Source organism: Phocoena sinus, chromosome 15, assembly GCF_008692025.1.
Source record: "Phocoena sinus isolate mPhoSin1 chromosome 15, mPhoSin1.pri, whole genome shotgun sequence".
Lineage (NCBI taxonomy): Eukaryota > Metazoa > Chordata > Mammalia > Artiodactyla > Phocoenidae > Phocoena > Phocoena sinus.
In genome coordinates this window covers 62,602,944-62,629,827 of record NC_045777.1, presented here as the reverse complement: position 1 = coordinate 62,629,827, position 26,884 = coordinate 62,602,944, and the positions used below count along the sequence as shown (strand labels likewise).

Genomic DNA, 26,884 nt, shown 5'->3' with positions numbered 1-26,884 from the left:
GGCCCTCTGGTCCCGCCCTTTGTGTTTTACCATGTGAAAATTACAAAACTCCCTTGTCATCTCTAAAATTGTCCTGCAGACTTTTTTCCTAATTAGGAAAATAAGGCACATTTATTCCAGAAGATTTGGAAAATTCAGAAGAGCACAGTAAACACAAAAATCAGTCCTCCCCCAGAGATAACAGCTGATAAGATGTTGGTGCATTCCCGGTGTTTCTATGTGAGAATAGTGCGTGTTTACATATTGAAAAGCCTGTGCACCTAGGCTGGGAACCTGCTCTTCTTTCTACGTACAAGTCAGTGATGAGCATCCCCATTGCTCATTCATAACCCCAAAATGTCCCTTTATGGGCTTTGTGACCTATCCTATGGATGTACCATAATTAATGATCTATTCTTCTTATGGATTGTTCAGAGGGGGTTACAATGGGTTTTTTTTTTTTTTAAAGAGCCAAGGGAGAATGGGGGAGCAACTCATAATTCTATAAATGCCTCCTCTCTATCTCATTTAATTAGTACAACATCCACTGAATGAAGTATGCTAGTCTGTAAGATGGGACGAGCATACTTCATTCAGTGGATGTTGTGCTAATTAAAGCTGAGGCTCAGAGTACTAAAGACCCTGTAAGGATAGTCTAAGATGCTCTCTAAGCAGGGAAAGTCCCTTTTGTCGAACTCCTTGTTTGGAAGCATTATCAACCTGGGGCTCTTGGTACAGAGTGGATATCTCTAAGGACACCAATCTGCAGGGAGCAAGAGGGGAGCGGGTCTCCTGTCCAAGATGAGTCATCTTCATCCAAGGAGGTCAAGGATGGGCCTGGATATGAATCTCGTCTGCTGTGCTCTGACACAAATGTTTGAGCCCAAAATAGAAATCAGGAAAAATGAGGAGCTTATGAAGGTCCCAAGACCCAGACTATCTTCCGACAGCAGATTAAAAAATGAATCAAATCTTCAAATTCCTGCTACGCTTCTCTGGACAGATTAGATGAAAAGCCTTTCAGTCTTGTGACCACACGTCCACTCCTGTCTCGTTCCTTTCTGGTCAGTTTAATCACTTAAATAGAAACCGTTGTCCGTGACAGAGGAGATAAAGGAGGACAGGGGTGGAGATGGGGGGCACAGCAAGTTATCCACCCGGCGCGTGATAGCGGAAGGCGCAGCCCTTATTACAGGTGGGTGGCAGGTGATGCTCAGGCAGCTGGCCGTGCCCGACTTTGCCCTTGATAAAGAAGAGAACTTTCCCTTCCATTCTGCAAGGCTCATTTCGAACAAGGCACTTTTGCTCAGGTCCTGGCTGATGTCTTGTCCTCTCGGGTCTGGAAGAGGTAGAAGCCAGAGGGTCCCGTCTCCTAATCTTAGACATGCAGGTTCTTGCCTGAGCTGCCACAGATCATTGATGGCACATGTGGGGCGTGCATGTGGCTCTGATCCCTGGTCCAGCACTCTCTTGCTATCTTGGCTGTTGTTGTTGGCTGGCTTCTCTCTGCCTGGGATTTTTCATGACTGCTTAGCAGTCGGCTCTGTCCCTGGTGTTGGGCTGGGAGATGAGACAAGGGTTTCAGGCGCAGGGAACTCAGTGAAGAGATGGGCCTTGCTTGTACTGGCTACCGTCCCAAGTCCCAGCTCTCTGGCGAGAGTGAAGCTCACATCCCACCCTGCGCACGAGGTGACCGAGGCAGAGAGGTGACGAGACTTGCCTGGGGAGGGACCGGATCAGGCTCCCCTGCTTCCCTCTTTGTGGGATGCTGAGAGTCACAGGGCCCAGTCCTCTCCCTGAGGCTGATTGATAACTGAGGGGAGGAAGATAAGGCACACTTGAGCTGGATGCAGATATGTAACATAGATTCTACAACGATGAATGGATGAAGGAAAGGTGGTAGATACGCCGTACAATGTAATAACCCTGCTTTAAAACAGAAGGAGATCCTACCATTTGTAACAACATGGATGAACCTGGAGGACATTATGCTGAGTGAAATAAGCCAAAGAGAGGGGAAAATCCCGCAGGATCCCATTTACATGAGAATCTAAAATAGTCAAACTCAGAGAATCAGAGAGTAGAATGGTGGTTGTCAGGGTCTGGCGGGGAGGGGGAAATGGGGAATTTCTTATTTATGTATTTATTTGTGGCTTTTTCTTGTGTCTGTTCACAACTATCTAACCACTCAGACTTAAAACACTTTTTTTGAATAGACAACACATGCAAATAGTAAATAAAATAGTATATAAGGGTATTTTAGGACTTTTCCTTTCAACCCCATTCCTCACCATCTGGTTCCCCTCCTTAGAGAAACCATGGTCACCAGTTCCTTATGTAGCGTTCCAGCAATATTTTATACATATAGAGGCAAATATATGTATATTTGTATACATACATATGTATTCCTTTAAAGGGCAGTGTACCATAGTTATTGAGCCAGTCTCCCACTGATGGACATTTAGGTTGTTTCTAGTCTTTTTTGCCCTTTAAAATCAAGGCTGTAGCAGATCACATTCTTGATGGACCAGGTCTTTCTCTAGGATACATGTTCAGAAAGTCATGACATTGCACTACAACCTGGTAAAGAAAGTATGGTTGTCCATTGTTTTATAGATGGGGAAGAAGAGGCTCAGGGGTTTGGCCTCTTGCTCAAGTCACACAGGCAATGAGGGCAAGGCTGAGGTTCAACCAGGCCTCTGTGACTTAAAGCCTGCATCTCTTCCACCTTCCCCCACTGTTCCTCATTTCTGCCAGAGGCCTTGGGAGCTCAGGGCTCCACGGCTGACCATATAAAGTGTTAGGGAAAAAGTGGACTCACTTCCTAATACGGTCACAAGAGGGAAACCCTTGGCCTGCAGCTGGGACCTGCTGTGGCACCGGGCCCTGAGATGCCGGCTGGGACACGGGAAGCGGGGATGTTGAAACCTGAACTTGACCAGCTGGAAAGGGGCCCGTGGGGATGGGGAAGCAGAAGCACAATCAAGTGCAGGTGGGCTGGGTCAGGTGAGACCCCAAGTTGGAGCAATGGAGATTGAGACTTGAGATTCTGAAGCCCAGCTTCTGTGTGGGGTGTGCTACTGCCTTCCTAGTCCTTCCTGTAGGGCCACTGTGCCCCGGAAAGATGTGCTGAACTGGACAGAGATTCAGATCTGTCTGGAAGCATGGATTAAGTGCTTGCTGTGTACATAGCACCAGGAGGTGTCCTAGGCAAACAGGAGGAAGGTGATATTTCTCCTTCAGAAGCTGATGATGGAGTTGGGAGAGCCATGCCTTCCTTCCTTCCTCCTTCCCTCACTCCCTCCCTTCTTTCTTTTATTCATTGTATTCAGCAAATACTTACTGAGTGTCTGCTATGTGCCTGGCCCTGTGCTGGGTGCTAGATATACGCTGGTGTGCAGCTTGCAGTCCAGAAGGGCCATTTAGACTGAGCCCTGAAAGAGCAGATGGAAATGGCTCTGGGAAGATCAGGGAGAAGTGTTCCAGGGAGAGAGGACATTCCATGTGAAGTTTCCAAGGTGGCAAGGTTTTCATCATCATGAAACAAAGGGAGCACTGGGTGTTCACTAACATTTATTGAGCCCCTATTACATACCAGGTACTGTGCTAAATGTTTCACGAGGGCTATCTCACAGCAAACCAATGAAGGAGCTCCTATTACACCTGCCCATTTTGCAGATGAGGATAACTGAGGCTCAGAGAGGCTAAGAGACTTGCCCAGGGACACACAGCCAAGAAGTAGCAGAATGAGAGCTCCAACAATTCCTTGGTAGTCAATCCTATACTCTTAACCACTGCCCTTTACTGCCTCCAGGTCCCTGGAGGGGTGGTTAGGGTTGTAAATGATACATTCTGGAAAGGACATGGCAGTGGCAGTGGGCATGGCCTGAGAGGAGCTGGAGGTGGAGTTGAGGCCTGAAGAGGAGGTAGGGCTTGGTTGGCCTTCATTCAAACGATCGATCGTTTGTTGGGCACTTACTCCATGGAGGCCCCAAGCTGGGGACCAGGACACAGATGAACAAGACACACAGGCTCTGCCCTGGAACAGCTTTGCCACCTGTTCAACGAATGTCTATTGAGCACCTACTATGTGTGGACCAGTGCAAGGCCCCGGGTCACAGAGATGAAGGCAGCACTGCCCCTGCTCCAGGGAAGCTTCGTAATTAACTGACCCCTCAGGCGTTCATTTAGCAGGCATTTAGTGAGCACCCACTGTATACCTGAGCTGGTTAGCACCTTATCTGTTAAGTCTCAGTGCTGGGAGTACCTCCCCACTGAAGTTTCTCTGAGCACCCCCATGTGGGTTAGGGCCCTCTCTTCCTTGCTCCCATAATACGCTGGGCTCCATCCTTGTTCTTATGATGTTATTTTTGAACATCCTTGTCTCCCTTTTGATCTGGGGGCTTTTTGAGGGCAGGAATGATCATTGACTTATTTGTCTCCAGCATCTAACACAGAGCTGGTATACAGTAGGTGCTCAATAAGTGGCTGATGGATGTTTAGATAAGCCTTATGTTGACCTCACTCTTGCCCTTTTTGGGGAGTGGTGAGAACCTGGGGGATTACTCCCTCCCTCCCCCACCAGTCCTGTACCTTTTCAGGAACATCATTCTCCCTGCGCCCGGGCCCAACTCTCATCATCATTGTCCCTTAGCAAATGGTGCCCTGGAGGGAGGCTCCCACTCTTCAACCAGTTGCCAGCATGACTGAAAGCCCTTTGTGGGCAGGACCTTGTGTGTTTTGTCTTCCAGTATAACCCCAGAGCCTTGCACAGTGTTAGGGCACACACTGAATGAATGAATGAATGAATGAATGAGTAAATGAATGAACAAATGATCTATTGTTTCTGTAGGACAGGGATAGGTCCACAGCCTTATGGACAGTGTCCAATCCTCGGAGTGGGCCAAGTTGGAGCTCAGTGCTGCCAGGGTCTTGCTGGGTGACTTTGGTCAAGTGAAAGTGACTTTGATCACTGCTCTGAGTGAAACCCAGTGATGGAATATCTGTTCCTCCTCCTTTAGTCACTTCTCGGGGGAGTTGGAGGGAAGACATGCTTCCTGGCCATCGGAGCCTTGGGCAGCACTGATGTTATTGTTTGGAAAAGCAGTTCCTGTGGGACAGGTTGGTGCCTCCCTCCTGGGCTGTGACCTCAGCCCATGCGAAAGGCCAGCATACAGTAAGAACCAGGACAGCGCCTCCCCCAGGCACAGCACGGCAGGGTGTGCGAGCCTCTTCACGCCCCTTCCCTGTTCTGTTCATTTTCACACGCTCCTCTGTGCTTGGTAGGGCAGGACATTTTTTTTTTTACATCTTTATTGGAGTATAATTGCTTTACAATGGTGCCTTAGTTTCTGCTTTATAACAAAGTGAATCAGCTATACATATACATATAGGACAATTTTTTAAGATTAATTAATTTATTTTTTTGGCTGTGCCATGTGCCTTGCAGAATCTTAGTTCCCCGACCAGGGATTGAACCCAGGCCCCGAGCAGTGGAAGCCCCGAGTCCTAACCACTGGACTGCCAGGGAATTCCTGACTTTTTTTTTTTAATTGTGATAAAATCCATATAATATGGATTCACCATATTCATCAGTTTAAAGGAAACAATTCAGTGGCAGTAATACACTCACTCACAATGTAGTGCTACTATCACCACTGTCTGGTTCCGGAACATTTGTATAACCCCTCAAAGAAACCCATTCCAGCTAGCAGTCACTCCAATTCCCCCGTCTCTGCAGTCCCTGGAAACCAGAGATCTGTTTTCTGTTTCTGTGGATTTGCCTGTGCTGGGCATTTCATATAAATGGAACCATGTGATACATGACCTTCTGTGTCTGACTTCTTTCATTCAGTGTAATGTCTGACTGTGTTGTAACGTGTCAGGACCATTCCTATTTAAGGGCAGCTGTGTTCATCACCATTTTAGAGACAAGGGAGTGTGTGCTTTGTTCAGGGTTGAGAGTGTGAGCTCTGGGGTTAGCAGTCGCGATTTTAGTTCCGAATTCCCCAGCAGCTGTATGACCTGGTGACAACCTCACTGAGCCTCAGTTTCCTCATCTGTCAAATGGGCAGCAGGGAAATCATAGTATCCCTGTCACAGGGTGGATGTGAGGATTAAAGAAGAAGACGACTGTGAAGTGCTTAGCTCAGTGGCCGGCACACAGTAGATGCTCCAGAAGAGGTAGATGTTATTTAAGCCCGCGAGGCTCAGGGAGGTGAAGCAACAGTGGTGAGAGTGGAGCTGGGATCTGAGCGCAGAACTTATAAACTATAACACAGGTGCCCTAGAAATCCAGTCTTGCCCCTTGCTCCTCTTCCCCTGTATCCAGAGTCAGTGATGCCAAGAGGTTCCCACTAGGACTCTGAGCCTCAGTTTCCCCATCTCTAAAATGAGACTCTGAGCGCATCTGTCTAAGGCTGCCACTGTGAGGATGAAGTGAGAAAATGCACACGGTGGTGCTCAGACAGTGCAGGCCGTGGTAGGTGTTCTTATGGCTGGACCCCATGGGCTGTTTGTCCAAGCTCTCGTCCCTGCTGGGTTCTGGAAATAAGATGGGTTCTCTGTTTGGCAGACGTACTCGGGCCTCTTCTGCGTGGTGGTGAACCCCTACAAGCAGCTGCCCATCTACTCGGAGAAGATCATCGACATGTACAAGGGCAAGAAGCGGCACGAGATGCCCCCCCACATCTACGCAATCGCCGACACGGCCTACCGGAGCATGCTGCAAGGTGAGCCGCCCGTGGGTGCATGGAGCTCCTCCTCCTCCAGGGAGCCCACCAGGGCTGCTTACAGTCACTCCCCGGGCCCCTCCTGTCCTGCCTGACTGCAGTTCTCGCCAAGAATGCGGAGTTTGGCAGGCAGCACTGGGCCTCAGGAGGGCTGTGACTGAAAAAGGGAAAAAGCAAACTAAACATCTGTGTTTGCGCCCGGGAGGGCAAAGGAGGGCAGATAGCTTGGGCAAATATGGGCATGGGCCCGCTCTGGCTTCCGCTCCAGAGCTCGCTCGCCCTGGGCAGGCCAGCTATCTGGAAAATGGTAGGATGCTCTCACCTGGGAAGGGAAGTGGGTGGGGAACAGCCCTGGGGCTGAGCCAATCAGATGTGGATTTGCAACCAGCTGTCACTCACACCCTGCGGGATCCTATGCAAATGTCTTTTCATCTCCAGCCTCAGTTTTCTAATCTGTGAAAAGAGAGTGATAGGATCCATCTCTCAGCTTGTGGTGAAGATTGTAAAACAGGCTTTTCCACACTGAAGACCTTTGCATATTACCTCCATGTTTATGTATTATTGCTATCATTAATAACTTTTACTGAGGTAGAACATAACAGTAGAATGCAAAAAGTGTACAAATTCAGTGTCCAGCATAAAATTAATTTTTACATGTCTACAGTTGTTTAATCACCACCCAGACCAAGATGGGAAATAGTTCCAGAAAGTTCCCTCATGCCTCTTCCCATAAATGGAATACCTCCTCGTATAAATGGATCTGGTCTTGAGATACAGGAGTTCTGCCCTCTTTACACTTGGGAAAGGGCAACGGAAAAGAGCTTTGGCAGTTTTAAAGCTGTGCACAATTGTTATGTGATTTTTAGGTGCGAATAGTCTAGAGGTTGTAAGCTGGCAACTGGTAGGCTGGATCCAGCCCTCAGATAAGTTTGGTTTGGTCACGTGGAGTTTTTTATTTTTATTTTTTTTAACATCTTTATTGGAGTATAATTGCTTTATAATGGTGTGTTAGTTTCTGCTTTATAACAAACTGAATCAGTTATACATATACATATGTTCCCACATCTTTTCCCTCTTGCGTCTCCCTCCCTCCCACCCTCCCTATCCCACCCCTCTAGGTGGTCACAAAGCACTGAGCTGATCTCCCTGTGCTATGTGGCTGCTTCCCACTAGCTATCTATTTTACATTTGGTAGTGTATATATATATGTTCATGCCACTCTCTCACTTTGTCACAGCTTACCCTTCCCTCTCCCCATATCCTCAAGTCCGTTCTCTAGTAGGTCTGTGTCTTTATTCCCCTCTTACCCCTAAGTTCTTCATGACCTTTTTTTTTTTTTCTTAGATTCCATATATATGTGTTAGCATACAGTATTTGTTTTTCTCTTTCTGACTTACTTCACTCTGTATGACAGACTCTAGGTCCATCCACCTCACTACAAATATCTCAATTTCATTTCTTTTTATGGCTGAGTAATATTCCATTGTATATATGTGGCACATCTTCTTTATCCATTCATCCGATGATGGACACTTAGGTTGCTTCCATGTCCTGGCTATTGTAAATAGAGCTGCAATGAACATTTTGGTACACGACTCTTTTTGAATTATGGTTTTCTCAGGGTATATGCCCAGTAGTGGGATTGCTGGGTCGTATGGTAGTTCTATTTTTAGTTTTTTAAGGAACCTCCATACTGTTCTCCACCACATGGAGTTTTAAGGATACCTAAATTAGTTGCCAACTTTTAAAAATTTGGAGATTGTACATAAAAAGCCAGATTTCTAGGTTGTTTTGAAAGTATTGGAATGTCTGGCAACATGTGATCCCACCTGTCAGCTGCCCCTTTAGAGGGGGTATGAGTTCTCCAGTTCCCCAGTTCTCACCTGGCCTGATGCACTTGTTTGTGTTAACTGCCTGGCCCCTGTGTTTGACTTTGCAACCCCTGGAATATCTTCCTCCAGGAATGTTCTGAGTTGGGAATTGAAAGGAGCCCAGTTTTGGAAGCTCCTGAGGGCAGAGATCCAGATGTGCCTAGGAGATATAACCCCCCAAGGTAGAGGGACTCAGGTATAAGTTCCCCAAAGGTTACTGACAGGGTTAGCCAAACCCCACAGGTGTGACTCAAGCTGGACCACTCCAGATGAGAGACTACCATTACCTCCAAAGGCCAGAATATGGAACCTTGCAAAGAGGGCTGTGGAGATAAAATCTCAGGTTTTAAAGTGATGACTTTTGGAGTTAGGTATGTGTTTTTGTGGAAAAAAATCATTTGTGGTCTCTCTTCATGGAAAAGTATAAAATGGTGGTTCACACACCGCTTTGCGAAGCTGAACATCACAAAGCTACAGTGCTTGTATCATTTGGGGTGCTTTTGCTTGCGAGAAACATAGCAACCAATTAAAGTTGCTTAAACAACGGGAATTTATTACCTCACATAGCAAATAGTCTGAAGGTTGATGATTTCAGGCTTAGCTAATTCAGCAGCTCAAAACCAGACTTTTTTGGAATTTTCTTGGCTACTTCCTTATGGTCACAAGATGGCAGCCATAGCTCCAGGTATCACATCCTCATGTGATAATATCCAAAAGCATGAAGGACGTGGAGGGTTAGGTTTTTTTCCTATGTCTCTTTTTTATCAGAGAGGAAAACCTTTTCCAGAAGCTTCTCAGCAGGCATCCCTTATGTCTGATTGGCTAAAACTTGGTCACATGCCAACCTTTAAACCAATCATTGGCAAAGAGGACTGGAACATTTATGATTGGTTTGGACTATTCCTGGTTCTTTCCTGGAGCTGAGGGAGCTCCCACTAAGCACATTTTATCTGAATACCAGAATGAAAGAAAATTTCGTTAGCAAAGAGGAAGAGGGGAGTGACAGTGAAGCACTGCCATAGTGCTCTTAAAATACATATGTGTAACTTTAAAAAAAACTTGAATCTTATATATTGATTCTAGAAAAAGTAAAACATATATTTAAGCAAAAGAGAATATACCAGCACCCATAATTCTATCACCCAGAGATCACCACCATTAACATTTTGCTATGAAACCTTCATACACTAACTGAGCTGAATGGCATGAAATGAAGGACGTTTTGACTATCTGAAAATAATAGGTTCCAGAAAAAAAATCACTTAAAACAGGCACTGTAGATTAAGGGGGAAGGGGGCTTGACGGACTTGAAAAATGACACTGCAAATTATGAACACAGACTTATTTATTTTACGTGTAATAGGAATTTGGTGGTAATTTCAACTAGATGCTAATTCTTAGATTGAGTATAAAATTAATTCATTTTTTTGCCTTAAGTTTTTTTTGGACAGAACCATGTGAGAGCATAAGACACCATTCTCATGTCATGCTTGATTTCTGCAGTGTAGGGTAAGAGGATAATTTTTGCATACTTATTGGAGAGATCACCACTTTTGCCACGGGCTTTTACTTATTTGGCGTTTAGCACAGTGCCTCAAAGCCCCTGTTATGTTACTTTTCCCGATGACTCTCTGATATTTGGTTGTGAATTGATCTGACTTTCTGTGGCCTTTCAGAGGGCATGGACATGTGACATTGCACCTTCAGGGAAATCAACAGTTTTGCAGAGCTGCCACTTCGTTGTGTTTGTATCAAGACAATGGATGTTGACACCCAGTAGTTGGCAAGGTGAAGCCTTTGAGTCGGAGGGCAACAGTGATGCAGACCAGAGAAAGATGTTTCAGTGGGGTCTGATTTCCTAAATAGTCGTCTCATTGAAGAATATTTTTGTGTTGTGATAACTTTCATCTCTCTAGACAACTTCCCATCCATGGGGCAATGTTATACTCTATACCGGGACCCCTGGGGCTGATAACATTTCATTCCTTTTAGGCTCTATGTTTTAACACAGAATTATATAGCGAAATATAAAATTACTTAGAAATTTCAGGGTCTTCCCTGGTGGCACAGTGGTTAAGAATCCGCCTGCCAATGCAGGGGACATGGGTTCATTCCCTGGTCCGGGAAGGTCCCACATGCCACAGAGCAACTAAGCCCTGCACCACAACTACTGAGCCTGCGCTCTAGAGCCTGCGAGCCACTACTAAGCACTCGTGCCACAGCTACTGAAGCCTGCACACCTAGGGCCCCTGCTCCGCAACAAGGAGAAGCCACCGCAATGAGGATCCCGCGCACCACAACGAAGAGCAGCCCGCACTCGCCGCAACTAGAGAAAGCTCACGCACAGCAACGAAGACCCAACACAGCCAAAAACAAATAAATAAATTAATTAATTTAAAAAAATAAAATTTGAAATTTCAAACCTCAAGAGAAAATGACAGCCATGAGCTCACAGAACCATAAAAGATAAGCTCTTTTTAGATTAAATGTTAATCAACAGCTGCTACGTATGTATTCCTTTTGGCCTTACCTGGTGCTTCCTGGCAAATTAGTTATGATAGACTCCAATGGAAAAAAATCCCTCCCCCCCAAGAAAAAATCAAGGAGAAAAATATAGGCTTGGGAAAAATAATTTTTTTTCTTTAGAAAGTGGGAATTTGGTTTCTGTGAAGGAACATGTGGGCTCGGTTTGTGACTCTATTGGTGAATGTTGCTATCCCAGGCTGTACAGTCATTTGGCTTGAATCATGCTGGACTTTCTGTCTTGGAGGTGTCAAGCTAGCAGCTGTGGCCTCCTCCTCAAGTCCTCTGTGGAACAGGCTGGAGTGTGAAGAGGTGGGGTTGGGAAGGGGTGGAGAACACGTTCACTGAATACAGAATGAAATGTTTAAAATATGTGACGTAGATGCTTAAGTTCCCGAGGACCCCTAAACTCCATAAAACCCACAAACTCCATCCTTGTCTGCCTGCTCATCACTGAATCTCTGGCATGTTTGCTGGTGCCTGGCGTGGAGTAGCTGCTCCGTTAATATTTGTGATGAATGAAGGAAGAACTCTTAGAGTTGTTTAAAGAAAAGAACCAACCAGGGTCAGGATGGGGGCGGGGGTTGTCTTAGAGGGATGGGGAGTTACAAGCCTTGATGGCTTACTAAGAGGGGAAAGGGGATCTGGGGTGGCGTTCTGGCTGAGAATAGTAACAGGGGAGTTGGGAATATGGTAGGGGATTTCTAAGACATAATTTACTGACTACCCCCTCCTCAAAGGAAGCCAAGCCCCTGGGGAAGAAGAGAATGGGAGAAGTAGGCATTTAAAGATGCAGCTTATATATGTGTATGTGTACATGATGTCGTGTTTACATTTCCCAATTTTTTTCTTTTTTTTGGAGAGATGATAGATTAAATTCAAAAGCTGAAAATTCTCACCTTTCAACCCTTGTGCACTAGACGCCTAATTTCCCTCCCCAGAGATAACCGTGGTTTCTAGTTTATTAGATATTCTCCTAGAGATATTTTCTGCACATGTGTGCAGATACATATCTATTTCCCTCTCCCCAAGATTTCCCCACAAATAGTAACATTCCATATGCACCGTTCTATAGGCTGCTAGAGTATTACATGCCTAAAGGGATTCTTTGTTCCTTTTTTCCATTTTTAGTTTTTATTTTTAGTGACGGTATATGTGAAGATGATTCAGAGTCAATTCCTCAAGGCTTATTAAGGAAAATAGCCCTCCTTTGTTGCTTCTCTACTTTCCTCTTCTCCAGGGGTATCCATTATCAACCTTTTAACTGATTTTTGGATAGTTACCTCTGTAATCACTAAAAAACTTGAGTATATTGCTCATATCTTAATTTTTCCCCTGTTTTAGTCAATAGCCTATTGACTTTTCTTTTTTTTTTTTTTTTTGCGGTACACGGGCCTCTCACTGTTGTGGCCTCTCCTGTTGCGGAGCACAGGCTCTGGATGCGCAGGCTCAGCGGCCATGGCTCACGGGCCCAGCCACTCCGCAGCATGTGGGATCTTCCCGGACTGGGGCACGAACCCGTGTTCCCTGCATCGGCAGGCGGACTCTCAACCACTGCGCCACCAGGGAAGCCCTAGCCTATTGACTTTTCATCATGGAACATGAGGATTTAGCTCAGTCACTCCTTTGCTTTGCGCCTCCTGTCTCCTCCCAGCACACGTGCATTTGCGCCCTATCTCATAGAATCCCAACATAGTTTTGTATTAACTTTGATGAAAACTATATTCAGAGTTTACATTATTATGACTGTGTAGATGCTCTTCACAGCTGAGCTCTGCACTGTCTTGTGATTGCTTTTCCAGTACAATTATTCTTTTCCCTGGAGTTAGTAATTGCCTTTTTTTCCCCAACTTGATTATCTATGTACTTAATCACTAATTCTACCCCAAATTTTCCTTCAAAATATGTTAATCTCCTTCTAATATGTCTAGCTATGTGTTCAAGATCCTATTGATAGCTTCTCCATGAAGGTGATCGCTACTGGAGTCTTCTGACCTGCCCTGGCTACCTTCTATGACTGGTAGCTGACATTTGGGATCTTCTTTATCATTCTTGGAATACCCTTCAATGCTCTCATGGTGGATTCCTTGTTTCCTAGTTTCCAGGTCTTCTTCCTTGATTTACTCCCTGTTTAAATGGAACACTTTCTCTAGTAGCTTCTCAAGAAAGGATGTGTGTGAGGCAAATTGAGATCTTGCATATCTGAAAGTCTTGATGCTTCTCTAATATTTAAGGGCAATTTAGCTGGTTTTAAATTTTTAAGCAAGAAATAGTTTTCTTTCAGAAGTTTTAAGGCATTGCTTCATTAGCTTTGAGATTCAGTTTCATTTTTGAGGAGATAAAAGCCAATCTGGGGCTTCCCTGGTGGCTCAGTGGTTGAGAGTCCGCCTGCCGATGCAGGGGACACGGGTTCGTGCCCCGATCCGGGAAGATCCCACATGCCGCGGAGCGGCTGGGCCCATGAGCCATGGCCGCTGAGCCTGCGCGTCTGGAGTCTGTGCTCCGCAACGGGAGAGGCCCACAACAGTGAGAGGCCCGCGTACAGAAAAAAAAAAAAAAAAAAAAAAAAAACCCGATCTGATTCTTGATCCTTTGTGTATAACCAGTTTTTTCTCCTTCTCTGGAAGCTTTTTTTTTTTTTTCCCCTGACTCTTCTTTATCCCCCTGTTTATGATGGTGGAATCTGGCATGTGTCTGTTTTCACCCATTGTGCTGGAGACTGAGTGGACCCTCATAATCTATAAACTCACGTCCTTAAATTCTGGGAAATTTTTGTGAATTACGTCCTTAATGATTTCTTTGTCTTTGTATTCTCTCTCCTGTTTTTTTTCTAGATGTTTTCTTATTTCCATAATGGAATTCCTAGATTGTTTTTATGATTTTCATCTTTCTCGTCTCATTTATATTCTGGGCAGTTACCTCAACTTTATCTTATGAACCTTCCATTGAGTTTTCAATTACTGCTTTCATTAAAAAAAAAAAATTCCAAGAGCTTTGTTTTGTTTCCTGAATGTTTCTTTCTTATAACATTCTTTTTTCCATGTATGTCCCTTTTCTTGGAGGGTACTTTTCCACAGGTAGGTCTCTGTTTCCTCCAAGAGGCATATTTTCTTTTTTATTTGTTTTCATTTATGTTTGTCTTATTAGTGGCTTTCTTCAGATGCTCGGTGAATTACTGGCTGTCCATTCATCTGGGATGCTTTAATGCATGGGCACCAAACAGTTGATGGCGGCTCCCTGCTTGCAGGAGGAGCTTGCTCATAATGAGCCTGGCTATGGGCGGGTGAAGCTGGGCTGCTCCATTGGGGCACTTCTGCTATATCTTTCAGGCTTTTTTCTTGGGCTGATGAGATTCTTCCGAGAAGACTTGTGCAATCTTCTGCCTGGAGGAGAAATATCTGTCTACCATCATTTTGAGGGTCTAGTTGAGAAGAGGCTGAGGGTTTCAAACTGTGGGATCAAACTTGCGTGTTATTCTCCTGCTGTCAGTATGGTCCCTGGTGTCCCCCAAGACAGAGACCCTCTATTTCTTCCTCTCCAGAGAATAAATCTGCCCCCCTTCTGTGGGTTGTGGGAAGGGCAGTCACTTGACTGCAGGGGTGTAGAAGGTATCTGGAGTATCTAGCAGCTTCTCAAACAGACATTCGATCAGTCCTTGTGGGGTTTTTTTCCCCTCTACCCACTTCCCAAGGCCCTGGGGGCTGCCAATTACTGAGGTTTGGGGCTGGAGGCAGGGGGCTGTGCTTCTCCACTTTCCCCACCATCAGCTTAGACTTCTCTCCTGGGACTGTCATCACTCATCCTGTTTGCTGGCTTCCCAGGTTTTGCTGCTGTTCTCTCCTCTCCTGTTCATTTGAACGGCTTCATGTGTTTTTGAAAAACCCCTTTACTGTCACTTTAGTACAGTTTGGGGAGGAAGAAGCGCTAAATACCTGTGTTCAACCCACTATCTTTTTTTAGCATCTTTATTGGAGTATAATTGCTTTACAATGGTGTGTTAATTTCTGCTGTATCACAGAGTGAATCAGCTATACATACATATATCCCCATATCCCCTCCCTCTTGCATCACCCTCCCACCCTCCCTATCCCACCCCTCTAGGTGGTCACAAAGCACTGAGCTGATCTCCCTGTGCTATGTGGCTGCTTCCCACTAGCTATCTATTTTACATTTGGTAATGTATGTATGTCCATGCCACTCTCTCACTTCGTCCCAGCTTACCCTTCCCCCTCCCCATGTCCTCAAGTCCATTCTCTACGTCTGCATCTCTATTCCTGTCCTGCCCCTAGGTTCTTCAGAACCATTTTTTTTAGATTCCATATATATGTGTTAGCATGCGGTATTTGTTTTTCTCTTTCTGACTTACTTCACTCTGTATGACAGACTCTAGGTCCATCCACTTCACTACAAATAACTCAATTTTGTTTCTTTTTATGGCTGAGTAACAGTCCACTGTATATATGTGACACATCTTCTATATCCATTCATCTATCGATGGACACTTAGGTTGCTTCCATGTCCTGGCTGTTGTAAATAGTGCTGCATTGAATATTGTGGTACATGACTCTTTTTGAATGATTGTTTTCTCAGGGTATATGCCCAGTAGTGGGATTGCTGGGTCGTATGGTAGTTCTATTTTTAGTTTTTTAAGGAACCTCCATACTGTTCTCCATAGTGGCTGTATCAATTTACATTCCCATCAACAGTGCAAGAGGGTTCCCTTTTCTCCACGCCCTCTCCAGCATTTATTGTCTGTAGATTTTGTGATGATGGCCATTCTGGCTGGTGTGAGATGATACCTCATTGTAGTTTTGATTTGCATTTCTCTAATGATTAGTGATGTTGAGCATCCTTTCATGTGTTTGTTGGCAATCTGTATATCTTCTTTGGAGAAATGTCTATTTAGGTCTTCTGCCCATTTTTGGATTGGATTGTTTGTTTTTTTGATACTGAGCTGCATGAGCTGCTTGTATATTTGGGAGATTAATCCTTTGTCAGTTGCTTCGTTTGCAAATATTTTCTCCCATTCTGAGGGTTGTCTTTTCATCTTGTTTATGGTTTCCTTTGCTGTGGAAGAGCTTTTAAGTTTCATTAGGTCCCATTTGTTTATTTCTGTTTTTATTCCCTTTCTCTAGGAGGTGAGTCAAAAAGGATCTTGCTGTGATTTTTGTCATAGAGTGTTCTGCCTATGTTTTCCTCTAAGAGTTTAATAGTGTCTGGTCTTACATTTAGGTCTTTAATCCATTTTTGGTTTATTTTTGTGTATGGTGTTAGAGAGTGTTCTAATTTCATTCTTTTACATGTAGCTGTCCAGTTTTCCCAGCACCACTTATTGAAGAGGCTGTCTTTTCTCCATTGTATATTCTTGCCTCCTTTATCAAAGATAAGGTGACCATATGTGTGTGGGTTTATCTCTGGGCTTTCTATCCTGTTCCATTGATCTATATTTCTGTTTTTGTGGCAGTACCATACTGTCTTGATTACTGTAGCTTTGTAGTATAGTCTGAAGTCTAGGAGCCTGATTCCTCCAGCTCCCTTTTTCTTTCTCAAGATTGCTTTGGCTATTCAGGATCTTTTGTGTTTCCATACAAATTGTGTGATTTTTTGTTCTAGTTCTGTGAAAAATGCCAGTGGTATTTTGATAGGGATTGCATTGAATCTGTAGATTGCTTTGGGTAGTATAGTTATTTTCACAATTCAACCCACTATCTTTTGATGGAAATTCTCTCACACCTTCTTTTCCAAAGAAGCAATAATGGTGATAGTGGATTTTTATTGTGTGCTTCCTATATGCACAGGGCTTTCCAGGAATAATCTCCATTCATCCTTCCCACAAACCCACAAGGGAGACAGGATCAGATTAGAACCTTTAAATTAAGCCCTGAAACTATTACAGTGCCCACACATGTAATCCATAATAAAAAGAACACTAAACTATAAAGTAATGAAAGCCAACAAAGTTTTAAGTTTTCCCATGACATTTACTATGATAGTTTTTAAGACGTAGCAAATATTGACTCATTTGAAATGTTCTTTATTTTTACCTTCCTCCCTTCCTTTGCTTGTGGACCTACGTTTACATGACTGGTCAGATAATCCAACCCTGGAGGCAGGTGCTATTTTTAGCCCCATTTTATTGCTGGGGAAACTGAGGCTCAGGGAGGTGAAGAACTTGACACATGAGTATCACAGTGGATTTGAACTTGGTTTATCAGACTGCAAAGCCCAGGGCTTGCTGGACAAGTGGGTGATGCTGAGCTGCTGCACAGGCCCATGCTGCCCCATGGAAGGCTGTTTGCTCCTGCAGGGCTGTCTCCTTATATCTCAGGGGGTTAGTGTTGAGGACCCAGCACTTGGGAAGCTGATGTTAGTGACTTCAGCAAATTAGCATGATGAGTGTGGGGAAAGCATCACCAAAGCTTTCCTGACAAAATCCACTTTGGATCTCCCACCGCCCCTCTGTGGGTCCCTGGGGTGAGGGACAGTGTGAAAGGCAGATGAGATTTCATTCTGAGGATGAGAGGAACCGTCAGGATCTGTCACTGGAAGTGTTGTGTCCTCACCTAATTAGCACCAAATGGCCACTCTCAGGGGATTAAAGAAAAAAACAACAGCTACAGACCTTTATCAGCCCAGGCTCTTGGCTGAACCCTCTTCAGGCTGCGGAGAGGTCTGTGGGAGTGGAGTGATCCAAACTCCGCTCTCTGCTTTGCAAGTTCCCACACTCAGTCTGAACCCTCTGTCCATGGCCGGCAGGCACTGGGGGGCTGGCTCGTGCTCCCCCAACTCCCAAGGGGCTCCCCTGTAAGCTCAGCAGAGACAGGAAGGGCAGTGATGTGCATTGGGCTCACTGCCCCGTAGATCCTGCCTCCCTTGGCCGTTGCCAGTCCCCTGCAGGACAGCCTCCCCGTTTGACAGACTGAAGAAACTGAGGCTCAGAGCACCGAGTGGCTTGGCCCCCGAGCTGAGTGTCAAACCTGGCAACGTCACCTTTTGCCACCCTAGAAACATTCTCTGAGGCAGTATGGTAGATAGTGTAGTGCTGTTACCCCCATTTAACAGATGAGGAAACTGAGGCCCCCAAAGGCTAAAGGACTGGCTTAGGCCTTATAATTAGAAAGGGTTGAACTTGGCCTGATACCCTGTCCTCCTGGGACAGAATCACTGCCGTCTGTAACCACTTCACTGGCTCACTGTTGTAGAGGACAGAGAGGATAGAGTGGTAATGATAAAAAAGCTAATAGTAAAAGCACTTATTATGCTTTTGAATGGGCTTTGGGTATTTTTAAGCTCTTTGTGTGTCCAGTCTCATTTATTTTCACATCCTTGGAATGTGTGGGTTTTTATCCCTTCCTGGTGAGGAAACTGATGCTCTGAGTTGCCTAAGAGGTGGAGCCGGGAAGTAATTCCAAGTCATTTTGCTCTTGAGACTGTGTTCCTGTGACACATCCCCAGGGAGGGGACCGGTTGCATGCTTCTCTGCCTCTTGGAGACTCTGCTGCCGCTCTCTGCTCAGCATCTGGCCTGGCGGTGTGAGGGATGCTGGCAGCTCCATCTGTCTGGCCCCGTCTGGTTGGCCCTCTGAGGTATCATGAGAAGATCACGTTCTTAGGTAGGAAATGAGGAAGAAGGATCATCTGATTCTGATGAGCATTTTACGGACTGTCCATGGTGTCTCACACAGATGGGAAAGAGCTAAGGAGAATTAAATTTTTGAAATAAGCAGTAAATATTGAGTTGGAGAAGCAGATATGCTTAAGGGAGTGGATTTGGGAAGTTCTGGCTGCCACTTGGTGATGGTGTGTTCCTCTTGGGCTATGCATGCTCCAGCCTCCTGGCTCTGTGTCCCCCCAGCCTTAGAGAGAATCTAGCTCCATGTTCCCTTTTTTGTCCAAAAGTATTGATTGAGGCCTCACTGTGGGGAGGCTTGTGGTGGGGGACACAGTCTACTGAGGGGTGCAGATGTTAATCAAATCCAACCACAACTACATGTGTTGTCGGGAAGGTCAAGGGAGCTGTGAGGTGGACCCTGGGACCTGTCCCAGGCTGGGAGGGCAGAGGAGGCCTCCTTACGAGGTGACATGTGGGCCTAAGGGAGCTGATGGGACACACGAGGCTGTGGGGCTGGAGCAGAGAGGAGGACACAGAAAGTGGAGGTGGGAGCTGCGACCCAGGAGGCCACCGGGAGGATATCGATCTTTGGGTACCCACGCCCCCTTAGCTGGCCAGTTCCACTATTAAAGATGCCAGAGCTTCATGCGGGTCTGGAAGAGTCCTGCTGGGGTCCAGCACAAGCTCTCAGAGTACCTCTGCCCACCGAGAATCTCTTCCTCCCCACGCTGCTGGGGGGAGGAGGGTAGAGAGAGGAAAGCCTGGACTTACAGAGCAGAGGTTAAGGGAGTCACTTTGGAGCGGGTTCAAATCCCAGCTCTGCCAAGGCGCCCACTTCTCTGTGCCTCAGTTTCCTCATTTGTCCCATGAGGAGACACCTATCCCGGTGGTTGTGAGGGTTGATTTGGACAGTGCCTGGGGAGTACAGCACCAGGCAGGCAAGTGCAGGGCCTGAGCTGTCCCCTGGCTGGGCCCAGGGTGGAGGCCCAGCACTGACCTTTGGTCTGGAACCCTCCGCATCCACCTTTGTGGGTGGCATTAGGGAGGGAGCCACCTTTCAGCACTTGGTGGAGGCCAGGTCCTTCCCTGGTGGGGGGGGAGCGGTGACCCTGCGGGGACCTGGGTTTGGCCACCTCCCTCTCCACGGGTCCCACAGCAGCCTGGCGCGGGAGGGAGGAAGAGAAGCTGCCAGCCCGGGCTGCTGTCAGGCCCAGCTCGGTTTTCTCCTTTTATGGTCAGCCTGCAGGCCTCTGGCTCCCCAGCCAGAAACCACGAGCTGGTGTCGGGATCAGGCCGAAATAGCTGGTCTGTGGGGAGCTGGACGTCTCCTGGGAGACTCAGGCCTGGTGCAGGGGAGACAGCAGGGAGCCCTTTCTGTCCTTGGAAAGCTCCCCTGCACACCTGCTCATCCAAGGCCAGACCCCCAGGCCTGGGAGAAGAAGGGAAGACAGGCACGTTTGGGGCTGGGGTGTGAGATGAGGCAGACCCCAGGGCTCCGGGCCGGACAGCTCAGCCAGGCGCAGGCGGTGCTGGGATGCAGGCTCCAGCCCTGCCATCTCTGCTCTTGTGCTGTGCTCTTTCCCATCTCTGACTTCCTGTGGCCCAGGCCCTCTGCTTGGGATGCTCTGCCTCCTTGGTTCCTTTTCCCCTGTGGATTCCTACACATCCTTCTCTGTGTGGCTCAGCTGTTCTGTGGCTCAGTTGTCTGTCTCTCGGGGAGCGTTAAAACAGCCCTTCTGTAGCACTTCTGACATATACCCATTGTGGCATTTGCCCACATCTTGCAGTCCATTCTTTGCCCATCTGACCCCCACACTGGATCATAAGCCTCTCAAAAGCAAAGACTAAGTAGGTCTTAGTAAACTTTGTGTTTCCAGTGCCTGACACACAGTACGGGCCCTGGACTTGTTTGCTGAGTGAATATGTGAATAAAGGAAGAAGCGCTGACTGTGGCTTCAATCTAAATTGCCTTTCTGAGAGAGAGAGAGAGATTGAGAGAGAGAAAAAATGATTGGTTGAGACTGATTCAAATCAACAAGCATTTCCTGAGTACCTACTATGTGTCAAACATGGTCCCTGCCCCCCTGGATCAGGCACAGCCCTTGGACCTCGGGAATTCATGGGCCAGTAGGAGAAGCGTTAAAGCAGTTTTGTGAAGTAAGCAAATAAATAAATAAATAATTTCAGGTGATGAAATTATACAGTTATTTTTCCCCCCTAAGGAGAAGATAAAACAGGATGATGGGATCAAGAGAAACTGAGGGGGCTTCCCTGGTGGCACAGTGGTTGGGAGTCTGCCTGCCGATGCAGGGGACACGGGTTCGTGCCCCGGTCCGGGAGGGTCCCACATGCCACGGAGCGGCTGGGCCTATGGGCCATGGCCGCTGGGCCTGCGCGTCCAGAGCCTGTGCTCCGCAGCAGGAGAGGCCACGGCAGTGAGAGGCCCGTGTACCACAAAAAAAAAAAAAAAAGAGAGAGAGAAACTGAGGGAGTGGCTCTGAATGCATGGTGGTCAGAGGTGGCTCCATCTGAGGATGTGATATTTGAACTTGGATTTGAAAGGTGAGAAGGAGCTGGCCACATCAAGAACCAGGGAAGAGCTTTAGAGGCAGAAGGAGGAGGCAGTGCAAAGGCCCTGAGGCAGGAATGGGCACGATGTGCTAGGGAAGTGCCAAGAAGGCTGGTGTGGCTGGGGTGTAAGTGGGGGAGGGAAGTAACCAGATGAGGTTGAGAAGCAGCAGGAGCCTCCCCATAGACTATTACAAGCCCATTTAATATCAGCAACAAAGACTGTATGACATGGTCAACGCTTATAGTCAAATGTTAAATGAAAAGGACTAGAAAATCACGCCGTCGAATGGCATCAATTGTGTAAATCAGTCTAAACCGCTATAAAAAATAATGAAAAGGAGATATATCCAAATATTAACCATCACAGGGTAGGGGGATTTTGTCTTTGCCAAACTTTCTGCAGTTGTTGTGTACTAATTTTGTAATCCAAATAAAAAATTAATAACTTATTTAAGAAAAAAACAGTTTTGTAACTTGAAAAATGAATAGATCTGTATGATGTTTAAGGAATCAGATCTCTTGATTTAGAGGTGGTGTAAAACTAACATTGTTTTTTAAAAAACTTTTATTGTGGTGTCATTTATATGCCATAAATCAATCCATTTTGATATGCAATTCACCAGTTATTGGTGAATTTACAAGGTTATGCAGCCATCACCACAATCTAAGTTTATCTTTCTATCATCCCAGAAAGAAATCTTGTGCCCACTTGTGGCCTCTTATAGTGACTCCCCCATTCCCACTCCCAGTTCCACCCCATCACTACCTACCTTCTGTCTCCATAGATTTACCTCTTCTGGATATTTAGTAGAAATGGAGTGAATGACACAACATGTGGTATTTTGTGACTGACTTCTTTTACCTAGCATAATGTCTTCAAGGTTCATCCCTGTTGTAGCCTGTATCAGTGCTTCATTCCTTTTTATGGCTCAGTAATACTCTATTGTATAGATAGACCACATTTTGTTTATCCATTTACCAGTTGGACATTTGTATTGTTTCTACTCTTTGGTAAAGTAGCATAATTTTTACTAAGATGAAAAAGAAATATTCTGCCTGTCATATTAAGGGAAAATGGTCCATTATCATTCCAAATAATCCTTTTCTCCTAAAAAGTATTGAGGTGAAACAATGATCATGGTGAGGTTAAGTGCTACGATGGAGGGAATCTTTGGACTATGGGAGCCAGGGTCACCACTAGAACAGGTGGTACCTTTATAGAATTAGAAAAAGGTACCCTTTTCTCAAGGCATCTTTCTTCCGTCCGCTGAAAGATGGTTGTAATAAATATACAAATCTACAGTGACCAGTGTGAATGGTTCTCCCTTAGAGTTATGCAGTGTACAACTCATACCACTGTCCATGGCAGCCCTGGGGGTGATGTAGAGTAAAAAGGCCCCCACCTTAGCTCTAGGGAGGTATGGAGTCAGAAAAAGTATCATAGAGGAGGTGACTCTCAGGGTGACATTTCAAGAATGGATTAGGGTATATACCCCAAAGAATTGAAAACAGGTGCTCAAAAACTTGTACTTGAACGTTCATAGCACCACTGTTCACAATAGCCAAAAGCTAGGAACAACCCAAACACCCATCAACAGATGAGTGGAACCATAAATGTGGTCTATCTATACATTGGAGTACTATTCAGCCATAAAAAAGAATGAAGTTCTGATACATGTTACAACGGGGGTGAACCTCAAAAACATCATGCTAAGTGAGAGAAGCCAGACACAAAAGGTCACATATTATACAATTGTATTTGTGTGAAATGTCCACAATAAGCAAATCCATAGAGGCAGACAGCGGATTGGTGGTTGCCAGGGGTTATGGGGAGTGGGGGATGGAGAGTGACTGTTTAAGGGATATGAGGTTTTATTTGGGACTGATAGAAATGTTTTGGAACTAGACAGAAGTGTGAATTGCATGACATTGTGAACGTACTACATGCCACTGAATTGTTCACTTTTCCATGGTTAAATTTATGTGGTGTGAATTTCACCTAAAAGGGAAAAAAAAGAGAAAAAGAGAATGGATTAGGCGGGTAGAAAAGTGATGAAGATGGTGCTCCGGGCAGAAGAAACAGTGTGTGCAAAGCTTGGGGGGGAAACTGCTTTGCACATTGAGAGAACTCTGCTCTCTCGTGTCAGACACGATCTCAAGCTCAGGGAAGGAATCAGCTAGGAAGCCCGGGGAAGTTGGTCTCCTGGGCTCCGCATGGGTCAGCAAGCAGCACCCACGCTGAGCCCTCCTGCCCATAACCAACCAGGGCACAGTTAGCTTCCCACGCTTGGAGCTGGTGTGTTTCCGATGGGAATGTCCCAGGCCGGAGGTCTCCTGGCAGCGCCCAGCATGGATCCGCCCCAGCAGCTGCCCAGCCTTTCCCTGGAGCCTGCTCCCTTTCCTGGGGACCTGGGAGGAGAGGCCTCAGGACAGGCATCTGACCCTATAAATCTCTCGTCCTCTGGATGTAGGTTTCCCAAGGCTGCTGGGAAAGACTGCCTGTCTCCCTGTAGCAGATAGATGGAGATAGCCCGTCTGTCTGTCCATCTCAAAATCACTCCTTAAAATAGTGCACGCTCGGGCTTCCCTGGTGGCGCAGTGGTTGAGAGTCCGCCTGCCGATGCAGGGGACGCGGGTTCGTGCCCTGGTCCGGGAAGATCCCACATGCCGTGGAGCGGCTGGGCCCGTGAGCCATGGCCGCTGAGCCTGCGCGTCCGGAGCCTGTGCTCCACAACGGGAGAGGCCACAACAGTGAGAGGCCCGTGTACCGCAAAAAAAAAAAAAAAAAAAAAAAATAGTGCAGGCTCTGGGCCAGCCCCAGCGGGTCCTCTCTCTGCTTGGGTGCTGATCACAGGGTGCTGGCTCCTCCATGTCTTGCCTTTCTGCCCCTTCCTGAATCCGTTTTGAACTGGTTTCCTAGTTTGCTCTGGTCCTCAGCAGACTTCTCCCTCCAGGTGGAAGTTGGAGGCACAGGCATCCATATTCCCTCGATTCCAGTCCAAGGAGCTGGGGGTCGTACCAGCACAGGGTACCTCCCTCCACAGATTTCTTGTGATGCTGACCTCTGTCTCTCTCCAGAGTGTACTGGGGAGATGAAAGTTTTACTGTTTTTATCTTGGAAGGAAATGCCACCAGCGCATGGTTGTGGGTTATCTGAGGAAGACAGAACAAAGCCGTGGCCTGGAAGCAAGGCCTCTGGGATCATACACCTCAGTTTGAGTCCCCGCCTGCCACTTCCTAGCTGTGTGACTGTGTTCATTATCTAGGGCTGCCGTACAAATGGCTCCAAACTTGGTGGCTTAAAACAACAGGAGTTTGTTCTCTCATAGTTCGGGATGCCAGAGGTCTGAAATCAAGGTGTCATCAGGGTTGGTTCCTTCCAGAGGCCCTGAGGGAGAATCCAGTCCAGACCCTTCTCCTCTTCTGGCTTCAGGCGGCTGCCAGGTCCTCGGCATCCTCAGCTTGTAGCTGCATTCCTCCAACCTGCCTCCTCCTTCACGTGGCTTCTCCCTCTGCCTCTAATTCCCCTCTCCTTTCTCTTACAAATAAGGACACTGGTCATTGATTTAGGTCCCATCCTAAATCCAAGATGATCTCATCTGGACATCCTTAATTAATTACATCTGTAAGACCCCTCTTCTAGATAAGGTCACCTTCTGAGTTTCCGAGTGGACATTTCTTTGGGGGCCACAGGTCAGCCCACTGCAGTGACCTCGGGCAAGTCGCCTCACTCCACTGTACTGCCCTCATTTGTAAAGTGGCCGTGGTGCCAGTGCCCAGCTCAGGGGCTGCTGTGAGGGTGGAACGGGTCACCTTGCACAGAACGAGCTCAGGGGGCCCCGCGGCACAGTGCATACTCTGGAGGTGGGCGCTGCTGGGGACGCTGCAGGCAGGCAGCTGTTTCTTTCCTCTCTTTCCTAAGTTTCATGGTCATAATGGGCTTGAGAGCAATAAAGACTATTTTTACATTACCCATTTTTGGTGAGATGCGGGTACCGTCATACATACTCATAGCATAAACACGTGCGGGACAGAAGGAGATGGAGTTGAAGGAAAGTCTCCCTCCTGTGCTGGTTCTCAGTCCCTCAGACCCTCTTCTCAGGGACAACCATCGTTGGGGTGTCAAGTAGCTTCACGATATATCCAACATACACAAGTATTTGAAGATGTGTGTGTGTGTGTATGTGTGTACACCTTAGGTATGTATATGTGTGTGTGTGAACGTATATCCCTCTTTTTAAAGCATAAAAGGTGTAATGCTATGTCACCTAGCCTTTTATTTTTTAGCTTACTATGTCTTGGAGATTGGTCTGCGTCAGTCCATGACGATCTGACTGGTTCTTTTCAGTGGCTGCCCAATGTGCTGCTGTGTGGCCCTACCAGATTTTTTTTTTTAATGTCTTCTATTTCTTTCTTTATTTTTGGCTGTGTTGGGTCTCCGTTGCTGCGCACGGGCTTTCTCTAGTTGCAGCGAGCGGGGGCTACTCTTCGTTGCAGTGTGCCGGCTTTTCATTGCGGTGGCTTCTCTTGTTGTGGAGCACGGGCTCTAGGCATGCAGGCTTCAGTAGTTGTGGCATGCGGGCTGTAGAGCGCAGGTTCAGTAGCTGTGGCGCATGGGCTTCGTTGCTCCGTGGCATGTGGGATCTTCCTGGACCAGGGCTCCAACCTGTGTCCCCTGCATTGGCAGGCAGATTCTTAACCACTACGCCACCAGGGAAGTCCCCAGATTTTTCTCTAAGTTAATTTTTAGTTTATATTGGAATATAGTTGATTTACAAAGTTGTGTTAGTTTCAGGTGTACAGCAAAGTGATTCAGTTATACATATGCATATATCCATTCGTTTTCAGATTCTTTTCCCATTTAGGTTATTACAGAGTATTGAATAGAGGTCCCTGTGCTGTACAGTAGGTCCTTGTTGATTATCTATTTTATATATAGTAGTGTGTATATGTTAATCCCAGTCACCCAGTTTATCCCCCCCGCCCATGCCCTACCAGATTTTAAATACCAAAATGTATTTTGCTAGTCTGCAGTTGATAGACTGGTTGAATGGTTTCTTTCCAGTCCTTTGCTTTTGCTGATATTCTTGCAGTGACCAACTTAAACGTCTGTCCTTGGGCACACGTGTGGGAGTTTCCGATGTGGCTTTCTTGAGGTTTGTGGAGCAGCCCATGAGTCGTAGCAGGAGGCAGGGATGTAGGCCTGATCGGAATCAGCACAGCTGGACCGGAAGACGGGACTTCGTGGTGATGGAGCGTCCTGATGCCAAAGGAGGGGCTGCCTCTTTCCTGTGGCCCTTCTCCCTGCGAGGGCTGCCCCTGGCCCTTGGCTCAGAGGTCAGACTTGCCTGAGGGGAGCCTCCCCAGACCCCCTGAACGTGGCCCCTGCGGGCAGCTGTGGCCCTTGCTACCAGCTCAAGGTGGAAAAAATGAGAGTGAGAAAGAGGAATGAAATAGCCTTTTGGCTCTTCTGCATTTTGTCCTGAGGATTGGGCTCAGCCAGGCCACCAGAACGTCCATCTGTTATCTGAGGGGATAGAGGGAAGGTTGTTTGGAGACGGGCATAGGGTCCACGGAGCTTGCACAGTCATCTCATTC

General features: G+C 46.6%; 1 protein-coding gene across 3 annotated transcripts in view; it reads left to right on the top strand.

The window, feature by feature from the left end:
* MYH11 (myosin heavy chain 11) overlaps window positions 1–26,884 on the top strand; it is a 127,119-nt gene that overhangs the window by 17,849 nt on the left and 82,386 nt on the right. For 2 of the 3 annotated variants that reach the window (XM_032604060.1, XM_032604059.1), the window contains exon 3: window positions 6,554–6,710. In XM_032604060.1, the coding sequence (XP_032459951.1) occupies window positions 6,554–6,710 (157 nt within the window). Of the gene's footprint in view, window positions 1–6,553; window positions 6,711–18,546; window positions 18,717–26,884 lie in introns of those variants that run through there. The other variant, XM_032604062.1, reaches the window with a different exon arrangement.